The 15,771-nt window shown below is 40.9% G+C and overlaps 1 protein-coding gene across 1 annotated transcript in view; it reads right to left on the minus strand.

Moving 5' to 3' along the window:
- CD99 (CD99 molecule (Xg blood group)) overlaps nucleotides 1–15,771 on the minus strand; it is a 31,536-nt gene that overhangs the window by 10,339 nt on the left and 5,426 nt on the right. Inside the window, exons 3-5 of the mRNA XM_071455202.1 lie at nucleotides 1,695–1,733; nucleotides 1,313–1,363; nucleotides 810–842 (exon numbers count right to left, since the gene is read on the minus strand). Of these exons, the coding sequence (XP_071311303.1) occupies nucleotides 810–842; nucleotides 1,313–1,363; nucleotides 1,695–1,733 (123 nt within the window). The remainder of the gene's footprint in view (nucleotides 1–809; nucleotides 843–1,312; nucleotides 1,364–1,694; nucleotides 1,734–15,771) is intronic.

Consider the following 15,771-nt stretch of genomic DNA (forward strand, 5'->3'; position numbering starts at 1 on the left):
TGTATCAAAACTTCCCCATTTTCCTTTCATTAGGTAATGCTGTATTTCTTTGGTTATTTTAGCTAAATAGTGTATTTTAATGCTAGTAAAGGTTTTCCTGCTACATTAACCAGCATGTCAGATCCTTGCTAGGATGGAACATACACAGAAAAATTCATTAAGTCTTATGCAGCATTTTAGCTTGCACATCTGATTTCAAAGGCTGAGTTTCTTTAAAATTTTCTACCAGGTACATATTACTTGGCTGTTTTCTTTTTTTAAAATTACCAGGTCTTAATCAAATATAAAGCCTGGTACCTCACTTGTAAAATAGACAAAGTACGGGGAATATAACTAGACTAGGTCCCCACAATGACATTTCATTTGGCTTGCCACAAAATAGGAAAGTAAGAGATCTTAGAAATTATCTCTGTACAGTTCTGTCACAACCTTCACATTAGAAAAAGTACTTTCCTTCAAATTATTTATAAGAGATTGATGTTTCTTGGGCTACTAAAAATACTTCCTGAAATGGGAGAGATTACTATGGAATTAACATTTACTTCCAAAAGTAATAGTTTATGGAGTCAGTGCCATCTAGTGAAAAAACAGCAATGAAACAAGTAGAAGCTGGCTAAGAAATTATTGAAATTCTTACAGTTTTGGTGATCCAGAACCTTAAGATTAACAAACAAAACTAGGCTGCAGTTATTTTTATCAGCAGCCTGCTACCCTAATAAACTCAGTGCCTTATTATACTTAGGTCATAAAGGATGGAAAACATTGCACCAGGTACATTTGAGCAGTATCCAGGAAAATAGAATACTTACCAAAATCAAAAGCATCAGACAAGTCGAAATCATCTACAAAGAAAGAAGGAAAGTTTTAAATGTAATGCAAAACATGTACTCTTAGACTACTTTTTAAACAAAATGGACCTCACAACGTTTTATCCACAAATGAAAGATGTGCTCACTCATCAGTGACTCACAGAAAGGTCCTACAGAGTTACCAGCATTACCTGCCAAGCAACTTGCTGCTTTTGGAGATGATGGGACCTGTCAAGGGCCAGCTCAAGGTGAGCAAGCTCCAAACATGTAGACTGAAAGCCAACAGAAGTAATTTTCACAGGGTTTTTTGTGAAATCACAAAACATATTTCTGAGAGCAGATTCCAAAATGAAGAAATCCTTTTGCTGTTAGGGGACTGCTTTCTTTTGTAGAAATAGCACAACCCTGCGTGCCACTAAATTGAAAAATTCAGGATCTCAAATTGGAACGTATACTACACTTGATTTTACAGTAAAAGGCATTACAAGCCAATTAGATCTCACCTTTATTTGATGATGGTGTCTTCTGAGTTACAAGAGGCTTCTTTGTACTTTCTGTCAGGTATGGTTAGGGAAAAAAAATAATTAAATTCTATTTAACACACTGTTCAGAAGCTACATGAAGGACAAAGGACAAATCTAAGTACATGCCTATACATCAAAATGCACAAGATCAAATCTATACAGCAAGACAATTTCACCTCAAAGAGAAATCTTTAAGTCTTCAAAAGACAAATTTGAGTTCTGTGTGGTCAACACCTTGACAAACACATGGCTGAATTCTTCCACTGAGGTTTAAACAAAGGTTTAAACAAATGTGGCAAAGTTGTTATGCTTGGTCATGCAGTAATACTAAGAAATCAACAGGTGAAAGAAACTTTTTTACCTCCCAGAAGTGCATCTTCTAAGGAAAATTCATCTTGGCCTGTAGACGATAAAAGAAACAGTAAGGACACTGCTTTTTCTTACTCAAATCCAACACTTAATAAAGTCATAAACATGTCTGTGATCAATCTTGAAGTATGCTTTCTGCTTCCTGAGTCCATCTAGAAGAATATTTTGAGTCAGGGTTGAAGACAGACATTCTTCTCTATTTCTCCAGGTCATTTTCCATATGTCTTTTCAGAAAAAAAAAGGAACCACACTAAAAATTAGCTCTATAGAAATGACCTGAAGGGTTGGAATATACATTCCTGCAGCCAATAATGCACTTTATTCTTGCCACTGCTACTGCATGTTTCCTTAGTGCCACCCACAGCATATTCTTTCCCACCCTTCTTTCCACTGAACCACAAAATAAGCTGGGGGACAGCTCCAGTGCATGAGAACATACAAGATTCAAGTGTGAAGCAAAGCTTTGGAGCACAAAGGCCATTATGAAAGTTATGTAATGGAGTTAATATCTTGGCATTAAAAATTAATTTTCAGGGGTTTGTAAGACTTACCTTTGCCCCTAACTAGGATTAGCAGTATGGAGGTGGTTAAGATATTAGCATGTATGATCTTGAGCACTTTTTCAACTTCCTAAAACACAGCTAAATGCAGCTGGCACCACCATGGGGTCTCCCTACAGGGAGATTAGATTCTATTTTCAGTCCTTAGTTAAAGAACACTGTCCCTCGTATTAAATCAGGTGCTAGAGCTACTGCTGCTTACCCAGCCAACTGCAAACACACCAACTCAAGACACAGATGACACAACTGATCTCACAGCACAAATGTGGTGGGGTGTGATCAACAGCAGAGCCTTGTAAGATAAGTGGATAGCTAAAGCAACTGTTTGGGGTGTTTCTGATTTTTCACCATCCCTACTTTCACTGAAGCGTGGAAAAAGAAAAAGGCCTGAAAGTAGCCATCAGCCATTCAAGAAAAAGACATCTAAATATACTGCTTCCAAAGAAGCTTGAAGACTTCTACCTACTGAGGATCAAGCCAGCCAGAGCAAAAGTTATGTCCAAACAAAAACTACCTTAGTTCAGAAGATACCTGCATAAAGCATTATGTGTCTGGCTTTCCCTCTAAGAATGTAACCACCAAAGAGGCATCAGAAGCAGCTACTGCAAAGTCTAAAGAGAGGAATAAAAACAAACATCAAAATCAAACTAGAAGCAGAATGCACCTTTCACTTAGATGACAGACCAAGTTAAGTCATGAGTCTAATACCAGGAATGATGGATGCTTATATACCTGGTGACATCTTTTGATGTAACTAAGGTCAAAATTGAAATGCCTTTTCCTTCTCAGGTAACTACACATCAATAATGCCTTTTTTAAAAAGAAAAGAAAGGAGAGTAAGATACTTTCTTTTTTTCCTTTGGAACAGGGAAGCAACTGGAATGGAATAAAAAAAAATGTGCATTCTGGCCAACTGAACTGCTACAGCAGAAATGGAAATCTGAAGTCTAAGAAGTTATTCCCATACTGTAACATTTGAACTAAAACCACCTTGCTCACAGCCAAGTAAGGAGACAGGCCTACCTGGTCTCTGAAAAGCCCTTTCACAGAAACAGAGGTGATTGATGGCTTTATTGTGGTGCACAAGCAAAGCACACTTAAAATCTCCTGGATAAAATAAGTAGGTATAGATCTTGAATAGAAAGCAAGAAGATATTTTACTTGGTATCTCTTATTTCAGATGGAGACCACAAGCTCTGTTAGATCACAAGAATGCCGTATATTAGCAGGTCATCTATCTGAAGTCTATATCAACTTGCAATACAATTTTACAAACCTCTGTGAAGTTAGGAGGTGCTAAGACACAAATGCCACTTACTTCTGAAGGCTCTCCTTTGGTTAGACTACACCAAGAAATCTCCGTATCAACAGGCAAAAAAAAGGTCAAAGCACTCATAAGAAATTTTAACAGGCATTTGCATAGCTGCTCCTCAAACCCAGGTTCTAGTTTGCTTGTGCTCTCAAGTACATACACCTCTCAGGCTACAGTCCTCTGGGAGGTATGCCTAAGACAGGACCTGATCAGAATTTGGCAGTGTAACTCCAAGAGAGCAGGTGTCAGAACCCAGGACATCCCTCTGGCTGTCCTGAGCAGCCAAGACCCCTGCTCGGGGTCTCAGAGACCCTGGCACAGAGCCCAAAATACCTGTGGTTTTGATTATGACCTGTGGAGCAAGTTCCCAACCTCAGATGAAGATCTGCAAGCCATGACAAATTAAGCAGAATGATAGTGAATTTATTTTATTTTTCACAAGGTGAAAAAGTAGATTTTGGGGTTTTTAGAATGGGGATTCAGGGGGGGCAAGATGGAGGGATCTGGGCATGTCCAGCCTTTCTTCTTCTTCTTCTTGGTCTCCATCTTCTGCTGTGATGTTGGCACTTTTAGATTGGTTTAGAGTAGAAGCTCACTGTCTAACATAGGTGATAGGTATTGGGAAGTAATTGTAAACATTGTATAGGTAGTTTTTAATATAAAGACAACACTGGCCTGAGGGCAGGCAGTGTGCATCTGACTGTCCTGCTGAGCAGACCTCAGCAGGTCAGGAGAAAGAATTGTATAGATAAGGAACAATAAACAACCTTGAGACCGAGAAATGAAGAGCCCTGACTTCTTCAAGCGCCGGGCTGGGAAAAGAGACTTTCCAACTTTTCTCAGGGTCACTCTGACCAGCTAGAGATCCTGACAGGCAGGCAGAGGAATTTGTTGAAAACATACACTCCTCAAAACACTCCACCAGAGCAGCACCCAGAGGAGAGACCATCAGGACCTGGTAACACTATCTGTCTCAAAGTCAAAGGTATAGCACTAACACAATGAACATTACGCTGGTCTGCGTATATTTCAAGAACCCTGTTTCTTCCCAGGCAGATGGAAAAACAAGCACATATACTCAACTTTACAGAAAGCTGGTGCAGCTGAAATTTTACCTGGAGCAGAAAAGAGGCTATATGAAGAGTTTCCCACTGCCAGCATAAAACTCAGTCCAGGAACTCAGAATGGCTTCAGCTGCAGTGGTTTCCCTCAAGAGGAAACCTTTGTAAAAAGGGTGTGCTTTCAGGCTTTCAGTGACATTGCTATTTTAAGGGATTTTGTAAATCAGCTTCACAGAGAAATAATTTAGGATGAGATTGCTCACTGCCAAGCCCACATAAAAAATGCTCTGACAGAGGAATAAATAAAATTGAGAGTCAATAAAAGAAAAATATAACTATGCTTTATTGACTAGAATTACTATTCTGAAACCAAAATTCTGCTTTCCAAGCATGCAGCAAGCACATCAGGCTTTCCATATACATTACTATTTTAGATAAGGTAGCAAAAAATGTCAAGACTTTGGTTATGGAACTCATTACAATAAAAATCTGCCCTCTAAGGAGCTGGAAGTGAGCTTTCCCAGCAAAGAAAGGTATTTCTCCACTGTTCATGACAAACCTTCCTATGTCTTTAAAGCAGCTGCTTTTAAAAATGTACTCACTGCACTTTTGGTATGGGTGGGTCCAACTAAAGTAGAAGTTCAGAGACTTAGTCTAAAAGGAGAAAAGCTCATTATGATTCAGCTGGTTCCAGGAAAAAAAACAATTATAAAACAAGAGATAAAGCTAAAGAACAAAGGTACTATCAGGGCCTGAGAAGGAAAAGTCAGCAAGAATATGCTGCACTCCCTACAGATTTAAGGAACACCCACAGCAATTGGGCTTATGAGCATTTTCTTAGTCTAAACAAGGATACTTACAAATAAAGCAGATATTGTATTGCCTATGAAGAACAACACAGCAGGTATTTCTAGCTCCTAGGAGCATGAGCAGATTCCAGAGTACTTTAGAAGTGTCTACACTATTTTCTTTTCACCTCTGTATCTCAAATACCTGGATCTCAAGAGACAGATCTGCAGCAATCTATCTGAACCACTCAGACTACAGTGTGTACGAGCCATTTTGCTTGTAACTGTTCTTATCAGAATTTTCTCAGGGCTCTCTGGAATTCATCAAGGTTACTAAGACATAAACTATGCTAAAATAAGAAAGAAGAAGCTAAGAAACAGAATTCCAAGACCACAAGAAGGAGATACCAGAGAGCTGTGAGCCACCTGGACTGTAACCAATCACATATTCTGAGAAGTGCATGCAAAATGCACGGACAAGCAAAGGCACCAATAAGAAATGCATGATCAGCATGGGCAGTAGAGTTAGAATGTATAAATAAATGCATAATGTAAACAATACACATCTTCTGCTTAATCATATTGATTAGTTCCCCAGGAGTCCTGAATTTTCCCCACAGATCTTCACCAGGCCACCGCTAGTAACCAACATAGTTTGTGTTAGCTGGGAGGAAAACAGTAGGTAAAAGAAAAAGTGCAAACACAGGCTTTGAATAGCTGATGAACAGAGGGTATCCAAGAGATCCAAGTAAGCAAATAAGAGTGCCAAGACCTTTGCAAAGACCTGTAACTGCTCTTAGATACTTCTGCTACAGTATTAGACTGGTCATATTCACATTCCACTGCAGAAGGCAGAGAAGTACCACCTCCACACACTCAAAATAAGCAAAACCCAGCTGACCACAGTCCTGGGCAACCTGCAGTGGCCGATCCTTCTGAAGCAGGGGGTGGGACTGAAAGGGCACCAGCTTCAGCAGCCTATGGTTCTGTGATACGGGCCAATCCTAGCCACTGGACTATACTCCTTGTGCTGCAAAGTCATAGAACTAAAAATAAAGTAAGTCACTCTGTCTGCAATTCTTTTTATAAATGAGAACTGAAATACATTGCTCTGTCTCCTGAAGTTTGTAAGCAGAAACCTAAGCTACACTAACAAGAGCTGCTAGAAGAACATTTGGGTGATGGAAGCATGACACTTCCACCAAGAAATCAGAAGTTTTGGGGGCACTAGGATGGGAAGTAGAAGGAATGGAAAAGGGTTTTGCAAAATGTAACAAAGGTACTGAATCCACATGGCAAGCAATCAAAAGTCATTGGATGTATTTATTTGATTTTTTTTGTTCCATTTTTCTTACCTGTAATTTCAGGAGGGCCTGACCACAATTGAAGACTGCAAGTATCATATGCTATGCTTAATGCTATTTCACCTATGTACTTGCCCTTACCAAACATAAATGCATTACTAAACTTAGTGAGCTTTTTAATTATTACTAAGTTACCTTTTGTGTCAATTCAGGGACTAAAGCAACACACAACTGGCAGACAGAAACATAGGCTTGTCTGCATCCGAGTGCAGCAGTTCATGGCACCTTCCTCACAGCAACCCCAAACACGCTGAGGTCACTCTGTGCATTAAACATGAAGTTACTTGATGTCATCGAGGCCAGCCCCAGAGCCACTCCTGCCACTGCCTTCTCTTGCACCAACAGAGCAAAGCCAGCCCTGTCCCCCTGGAGCAGGCAAGGAGTATCCCTGCCCCTCTTCCCAGGTCCCAGGGCAATCACTGTTCCTCCAGGGAGGCTCACAATGGGCCAAGAACCTCTCTGATCTCCACCACTGCCTCTGTGGTCATGGGGCTGGATCAGGAGCTCTGAAGCAGTCTTAAGAAAACCTGTTCCCAAATCTCACCAAGATCAATAAGGACTGTGCACCTGCTTTGCATTCAGACACTTTTGAAGTTCTGTCTTCGCATAAGAAATGTCAGTAGTTAATTTTTTATAAGCCTAAGACACCAAAATTCCTTAATTACATGTTGCTCACAGTCTACAGCTTCAAAGTTTAAGCTGTTCAACAGACAGGATTTTAAGCTTTCACAAAGCGGACAAGCCTTGCAGCTACTACTCACATACCTTGAATTTCCATAACCAGGTGCATTCTGACCACAAGGCTCACATTTACTCTTGTTATGTACGATTCCTTCCCAACTATTATATCAATCAGTTTTTGTAGCATAAAAATATATTAACTTTGTTAATGTACATTACTTCACATTTTACATTAACAATGCCATGTGGTAGTGGAATTTTACTGGACAGTTTGGTATTGATCATGCTAAAATAAAAGAAACCAAAGGACAGCTTGGCCCTGTAAATACTGACTTTATTTCTTAGAAGCTTAGAGATAATAAAATATATGCCTGGGCAACCAACGTAATGTCAGCATCCTAATCCCTCTGACACCTCTAAGAAACCCTCCCAGTATCAGCTGGCATCACAGATAATTAAAGTGAATCTGATTCCAAGAATGTCTGGATTAGTTGAAAAGCAGTAAGAAATACAGGTGCTTTCCAAAGTTTTACCATTATTAGTGTTCAGTCATTAGTCAAATTCTGTTATAGTCAACATTTGAAAGCTACAAGAGCCCTGTGTAAAATCACATTCAGGATGACTAGGATACCTCATGCACACAAATTTTACTCTCGTAATTCTGCATTTTGCATCCCAGCCCTCCTCCTCAGTCCTCAAGGGTCTGCTGCAAATTGTCATAACATCCTCCAAAGGCCAAAGCCAGTATGTCAGCACCTCTCCATCTTCCAGTGTTGAAGACTCCTGTTACTCCTCAAGGTTTTCTGCACTTGTATCTAGCAATAGCTTCAGCAGTTCTTGAGAAAAACCTTTCTGACTGACATCCAGGCAGCCTCTTGGCCTGAAGTGTGTACCTCAAAACAGTGGCCACATCACAAGCAGCCAAACCTCTTCATGCATTTCTAGAGCTCAGTACCCTGCCCAGTCTAGTGCAGAGAAAGGGAGAAGTGCTGCAAGGCAACTGTGTGATGTCTGGGGCATGACTTCAAGGGGTGGGTGCTTTTTCTGCTCATCCCAAATCAGTAAAACACTTCATATGGAATAAAATGTGTAAAATTATAGATTAAAGGTTTCACTCCATAACACGGTTTCACAGTCAGGAATTTGTTTGCAATCAATCAGCATTTTGTTTGGTCTGCATCTCTGGTAGCCTCTTGGATTGGGGCAGGAAGGAATGGAAGAATGAGGAATCCCGGTGTGGTAGGGGGCTCAAAGGAAAAGAAGAAAGTCTAGCAGCAAGGTCCAGGGACCAAAAGATTAGGGCAATTTGCATTAGATGAAATACGGTGAAGTTTTAGCAAAAGAAATGAGGAAATACTAAGAACCCAAAATTTGTCATCTGGCATTGGGTAATAATTGGCATAGGCACTGGTCCCAAAACCTCAACTGTTGGACTGGTAAATAATCCTCATTCTGATCAAGGAAAAAAAGTTAAATTATAATTTATGTTGAACAAATTAATGGAACTCGGATCTTCATTTACAAATTCCTTCTTTAAAATAAAATGTATTTGAAATATACACTTGCAATGCTTACAGAGCCAGATCAACACTGTTATTTTTATAGCAGCACACTGAAATGAAGATTCACAGAAAGCAGAACTCCTATGTCTGCTGATACTTTTAAGATGACAATTTCACAGATTGTTTCTTTTACCTTCCTCACTACAATTTTTAACAATTCAATACAGTTTGCATGCTAATAGTAAAGTCCAAACAAAATCTCTAATCTAACCAGAAACATTAACTGAACAGTAAAACTGACTTTGGTTTTCCAGGCTCTTTATTTTAATTGTGGCTTGTTCAGTTATGGCTAAAAAGACTCTTCAGGCTTTTCAATCTGTGTACTTGAAATGAGCTACAACCTCCTGTGCTAATAGAAAGAGAAAGACTTTGGGTTTTATGATGAGGGTTTCCTGTGGGGAAGGTGTGGGTTGAGGAAACCAGACTCAGTACAGCGTTTGCAATGATTTGAATCACAGGAGTTGGCACAAATACATGGAAAGCCAGAAACATGGTATAAGTTTTGTTTCTCATTTAAAATAAGGTTGAGAGGTTTTCCTTTCCATTTCCTATCCTTTAATACTTGAGGAAAAAGGCAAGTTTTCCCTTTTGTACCAAGGCTATGTTCTTAGTAGTTTCAGTGTGTTTATGAGCCCAGAAAAACAGCTGGAATGCGTTCACAGTCGAACTGTAAGCATTTCCAGTTCAACTGCATCTTGTCAAAGTACTACTGCTATATTTAGACAAAACCTTTAACAAGAATTCTCCATGTCCACTCTAAGAATTATTTGCATCATCTTTACTTTGATTCTGTATCACCTCCTAAAAGCAAATTAGATTTTATGTTCCAGTGTTAATCACTTGCAGCCTGCCATTTCACATGCCAGACTTCAGTTTGCACTATAAATTTACTTATCTTTTTAAAATTTAATCATTTAATAGAACATCAAAAGAAAGCAATAAGAATGGATGCAGGACAGGTAAGAACTGCAAGCTGAAGGAGCTGTGCCAGGATATAGAACTGCAATGAAGCCAGTGACAAAGATACAATGGCAACGTCCAAGGGATAGGAGTAGAAGCAACAGTGACAAGGAAGGGAGAGAGAGGAGAAATCTGAATCAGAGAAGTTGTCAGCTCACTACAGCCACAAGCTTCAGAATCACAAGTCTTGCCTGAAGTTTGGGGAAAAAAGCTCCACATCTCTGCTTAGTATACAAAGACCTTCATAGAAGGCCAAATTAGAAAAAAGGAAAGCTGAAAGTTTGTGAGAACAGTGGAGAAGAATATTGTAAATCAAATTGCAAACTTGCTGGCTAAGACAAGCAGGGACAGCTCTGAGGTGAAGAAGAGATGTCTCCATAACCATATGCAACATTTGGGGAGGGAGAGAGCAGGGAATAGATGGTGAAATAACCACTGAATTTGGGATCAAACTGCAAGAGGCCTGGCATCCAGGATAGAATGAGAACCACATAGGAGGCAGGAAGGCATTTCTGGTGTTGAAAAAACACAGACAGGTATGGGTAGCTGGAGGTGAGGGAAAAATCACTAGATTGAAAGATAATGATATAAAATGCAGAAAAAGACAGACTTATCTAAAAGCTTTCGGCATAGAATTCCCCAAGCCCCTCCCCCAAAGCGTATCCCAAAATCTCATTTCTAAATTTAACAAGGACTTTTGTGACTCTAGAGCTGTCTGGTTTGTCCAACAATAGCATCAGCTCTAATAAACACTGTTTATATAATAAAAGTATAATAAACACTACCCAACACAACAGCCTCACTTTTTATTCACATCTCACTTCTACTGCTGCTACTATCACTACTAGTTCCTTTCATCTTCACATAGTTTACTCTTCTCCTCCAAATCACAGGGAACAAAAAAATCAGTGGTAAAATATATGTCTAAACACTCTAACTGCACTTTTTCCAGAAACAGAAGATTTAGAGTGTAATATTTTTGCGTCAGTCATAAAAACAGTAATCCTACCAATATTGCTTGAATTTGCTTTCCTGGAAATATCAGAGTTTCAAAAATTTTCACTTCATGTTATCCTCAGAATGTTAGATTTCTTCACAAACAGAAAATATACAAGCGATATTTTTCTGTGGTTAAGCAAAAAAGCATACAAAGACAGTTTGATAATTAAAATCAGATTTTTACCAATTAAATTGATGGGTGCTTAATTAAAAAGAATTTCTATGTCATGGAAAGATTAACTTGTAAACTGAGTTTAACTTTTAACCAATGAAAGAACGACTGTTATCCTAAAAAAAGAGTTTGATTTTACCATGATTAAAACTCTTGGGCTCAGAGTGAAATGAGCTTTGTGGATACTTTACTCACATCAAGAAACGGATACCATTTCTTGTGAAAAATTTGGGAGCAAGAAGAAATCCAATGGGAGTTTTACAGGATGCAAGCTATGAGAAAAGTAGAGCAGAATTAACATCTGCATTTAACTAACCATTGCTCCAGCCAAGAGACCTTCCTTTCCTTTTACAAGTACTGTTAAGGATGCCAATTTTAGATGTTTATAACATGTAGACACTTCACAAGTGACTGAAATGTGCATGGAGTAAAACAAATGCATTTTTTATACAACCAACAATGCTGTGTGATCAGACCTGACTTAAAATGTAAATACTTCCTGTCAAAATAATCTTTTTCTCAAAACATGTTTGAATTACTCCTGCATTTGACATGTCAACTATATATTTTAAAGACACTGTTCTACATTTAAAAAACCCATTCGGGATTTAGAAACACTATTGTAAACAGGCCTTACACCACAAAGATATAAGTTCTTATACTTTCAGAGGAATTTGCCTTATGACTTTCTGGATTTCTTTGTAAAAAAATCTTCTGGATCTTATTATTCTAGGCTTCACAGTCACATCAAATGCAGAGGCTAAACCAGTTTAAAAGGAATTTGTGATGACTATCACTGCATTTATTTTCAACAGATGAAAACTGTACCTGTGGAAGGAGCAACCAATTTTCGGCAGCAAGCTGGGAAATCTTTCCCAGACTAGAATTTACAAACATATAGAGAAATTATTCTTTTTAAATGAAAAATAAACTGAAACTACCTTGTATGAGACCAAGCAACCTTCCAAACACTAGCTTTGGGTCTGCCTTCACCTGGAATGGTGTGCAATATATCTGGAACTGGCTGTGACAAGGGACAGAAATGCAACCCTACCATCTTCCATGGCACCATCCACAAACGTTCAAGGCAACATCTCTTGAGAATTTTTCCATGGTATTGATGCTATATTGATTGAAGGAAAAACCTTCAAAACAGTAATAAGGAATGGTAATAAGTCTTTGTCTTTCCCCAGCCTGAACTGATTAATCTGAAGCCAGCAAATCAACATGAAGGCTGTAAAATATGACAAGTTATCTGCTGAAGAGGCTGCCATGAATTTGCAGAAGTAATGGCCTCTGTTAGCCTTAGAACATGCTTGGGAGCCTCAGTGGCCCTGAGAATACATATACACAGCCTCCTGAATGATCACTAATGCAGTCTAGAAATGGGTCAAAGACTGGAGTCATGTTAATCAGCAGCAATGAGGGAAACCATTTCCAACATCAGAAGAATGGAAAGTAATACAACAACTACTCAGAGAAATAACTTGAACATATGATGTAAATAAGAATATCTGAAATTCAGAGGCAATTTAAGAAACACAGTAACCAGGCTGATCAGTTAACCAGACTTGCCAGTACAGGCTTATGGTGTGGACACAAAAGAAAGCTATTTTTAGCCAGGTAGGTCCATGAAATTTCTGCTCATGTACTGAGGGAGAAAACACAGCTTAGACTCATCTCAGAAGCCACAGTGCAAGCATCAGGCAGTGTGAAATCAGTGGAATAATAGGACATGCATGAAAAGTTGTTGAAACAGTAATGTGATGGGAGAAAGGGAAGTTTGAAGAAGCCTGGCAAGTGGAGCAGCCCCCTTTATGTTCACACCACCAGTCCATGCAGCAGCAAAGTCAGACAGGAGTTGTCAGAAGATTTTCTACTTGGAAAGATAATGTAGGTGGCACCCTAGATGCAACAAAGACATATGTGCGTTGGCATGATGGAATGCAGCCTTGGCTAGGCTTAGCAGTAAGCAAAACCACAGCTATCGAAGAATGAGGGAAAGATCATGGAGCAGAGATGGTGTATCATATGCCTTCTAATCCCCTGGCACTTAGAAAGGTAGAACTCTACAATGTCTCACTCCAAACTGTACTCCAGGAAGAGCAAACCTCAGGTCTATGAAGCTGGGGGGGAGCTAGTCAACACAAATGTAGGAACTCATCATAGCAGTCTCACAGACAGCCATTTATCCCAATTTCAACTGGGTGACAAAGTACCAGCCAGTCCCTAGGATGCCAGAATTAGAGCACAATTTATCCTCCTGCAGCAATTGGAATCCCTAAGGAAGAAGTCCTTATCACTTGAGGACCAGGAATTACCTATTAGGAGGCCTTTGGAAAAATGATAAAGAATTTAGATATGTGCTGTTACATACCATAAATAGTCCCAATTTACTTCAAAAGCATACCATGTGTTTTGGAGACAGAAGATGCAAGTATCTGAAGATTTATGTCCAAACAATTCCTGGGTACAGGCTGCTCAAGAATGTGTTGCATGGATGATCCACTCCTGGAAGTGTTCAGGTTGCAGGGGGCTTTGAGCAACCTGGTCTGATGGAAAGTGCCCAGGTGATTTGAACCAGATCATCTTTAAGGTCTCTTCCAACCCAAACCATCCTACAATTCAATTCCATTGGTCAGCGAAGGTACAGGACATGAACTTGTCAGGGTTTCAGCAGCAGGCTGCCCTGTATGGGAGGAGGCCACGAGCTGCCCAGTGTCACTTACAGTTATGCCACAGTGGCACTGACACTGCTAGCGCACACCTGTCTTGCTTTGAAAAGGAGGAAACCTCCCTTGGAAAAGAGACCATGACCCCCTTCCCTCTGAATTATTACAACTTTGAAATTGCAGGGATTTCAGACAAAGATATGGGAAAAGGCGTAACAGTTCTTTACTATATGTGTATGGATAAGAAGACAAGGACACAACCACGGCGGCAGCCACAGCAGACAGAACAGGAGGAATCCAATCCCGGCCATCTTGGCCACAGGCACTTTCCAGCGGGGGCACTGCTGGCTCCCGGCCGGGCAGGGCCGTGCCGTGATCCCCCCGGCCTGCAGGGGGCGCTGTGGGACAGCTCAGCTGCGCCGCCCTCACGCAGTAATGGTGGATGGACGGCATGGCAAAAACGGGCTGCAGCAGGAACGTCGGAGAGGCGGCTGGAATGGCAGGGACGGCTCAGCCCGGGGAGCCGGAGAGGTAGCAGAAACTCCACAGCTGCTGCAGGGGCCATGGGGTGTCCCAGCAGGCGGGGGTGTGGGTTAGAGTTCAGTGAAAAAGCCCGAGGCAGCAGCAGAAAGCAGCAGGGCTGGGCAGCAGCAGCCGGGCTCCTCCGCAGCAGCTGCTGCATGCAGCCAGGCAGACACACCCTCCAGGAAAGGGGACACGGCGGGGGTATCGGTTTTTTCCCTGAGGCACCCAAGCAGATGGCAAGGGTCCATTCCAGTGAGGCAGGGTGCCAGTAAGGTCCCAGTTCAATGGCTGCTCTCATGAGCAATGGCAGGAGAAAACAGAGCAGGGCTGGGCTCTGGCAGCAAATTCCCCCACCAAGCAGCAGCTCAACCATCCTCCTCCAAAGTCGAGAGAACAAGGAGCTGCCCTAGCCCCATTTTTCCCCAGCCCAATTTTGTGGTATCTCTGCCCCTCCAAGAGAAATCCCCCAGCTAAGAGAGTGGCCAGCTACACCCTTCCTGTGGAAACTTTTTTCCTATCTCCTAAGTATCAGTCATGGTGATATCAGTCATTAGTGACAGATGGGACAAAATTCCATGAGAGAAAGAAGCAATAGGAAAGATCCTAAACTCCAACACCAAACCCTCTACTGGTCTCAGAAGCACAGAGTATTCCTGCTGGAGCACACAAAGAGTCAGCCAGCAGGGACAGGAGACACAGGAAGACATGGTTTGAGAGACTCACGGAGGGAGACTGGAGAGGGAACGTGTGGCTGTAAATGTGCTCTGGATAGTAGAGGTTCCATGCCAACAGGAGACTCCTGGAGGTACTATGGCAAAGACACCCCTGAGGGAGTGTGGCCACTCACACCAGGGCCCCCCACAACAGAACAGTGACAGCCCTGAGGGACCATAAGTGACCCTCATAGAGGCTGGGACACTAAAAAGCAAAGAGGAGCAAAGGAAGAGCAGCATGAAGGAGAAGCAGAAAGACACCATTAAGCTCATTACAACCTCCTTGCTCTGCATGTTACCCCAGCAAAGATGCAGAAGATGGGCTGAGCACAACCTGCAGTGAAAACCAGGGAAGCTGATATAGAGTAGATAGGGCTGTTTGGGCTTAAAATTAAAACCTTTAGGGTTTGATGGATCAACTTTTTTCTCTCAATTCTTAAACCCATGATTAGAAGTTTGCATTAACTGACAGTAAGTTAAGTAAAAGTCCTATGAGTTGAGACTGTTTTGCTCATAACGTTCTCTCAAAACATTTTTACTGTACTCCAGAGAGCAGGTTCCTGTGCCAAAAGCAGTTTGCAGAAGGCTAGAAGAAAGTGGAATGCTCCAGTCAAAATGATCTTAACCAATGACTACTACTATCATTGCATTTTCCAACACAGCTGACACCTGATGAAATACAAAGTCATTTCAGTGGGAA

This window comes from Agelaius tricolor, unplaced genomic scaffold (genome assembly GCF_023055355.1).
Source record: "Agelaius tricolor isolate 1412-34295 unplaced genomic scaffold, bAgeTri1.0.p SCAF_45, whole genome shotgun sequence".
Classification (NCBI taxonomy): Eukaryota; Metazoa; Chordata; class Aves; order Passeriformes; family Icteridae; genus Agelaius; species Agelaius tricolor.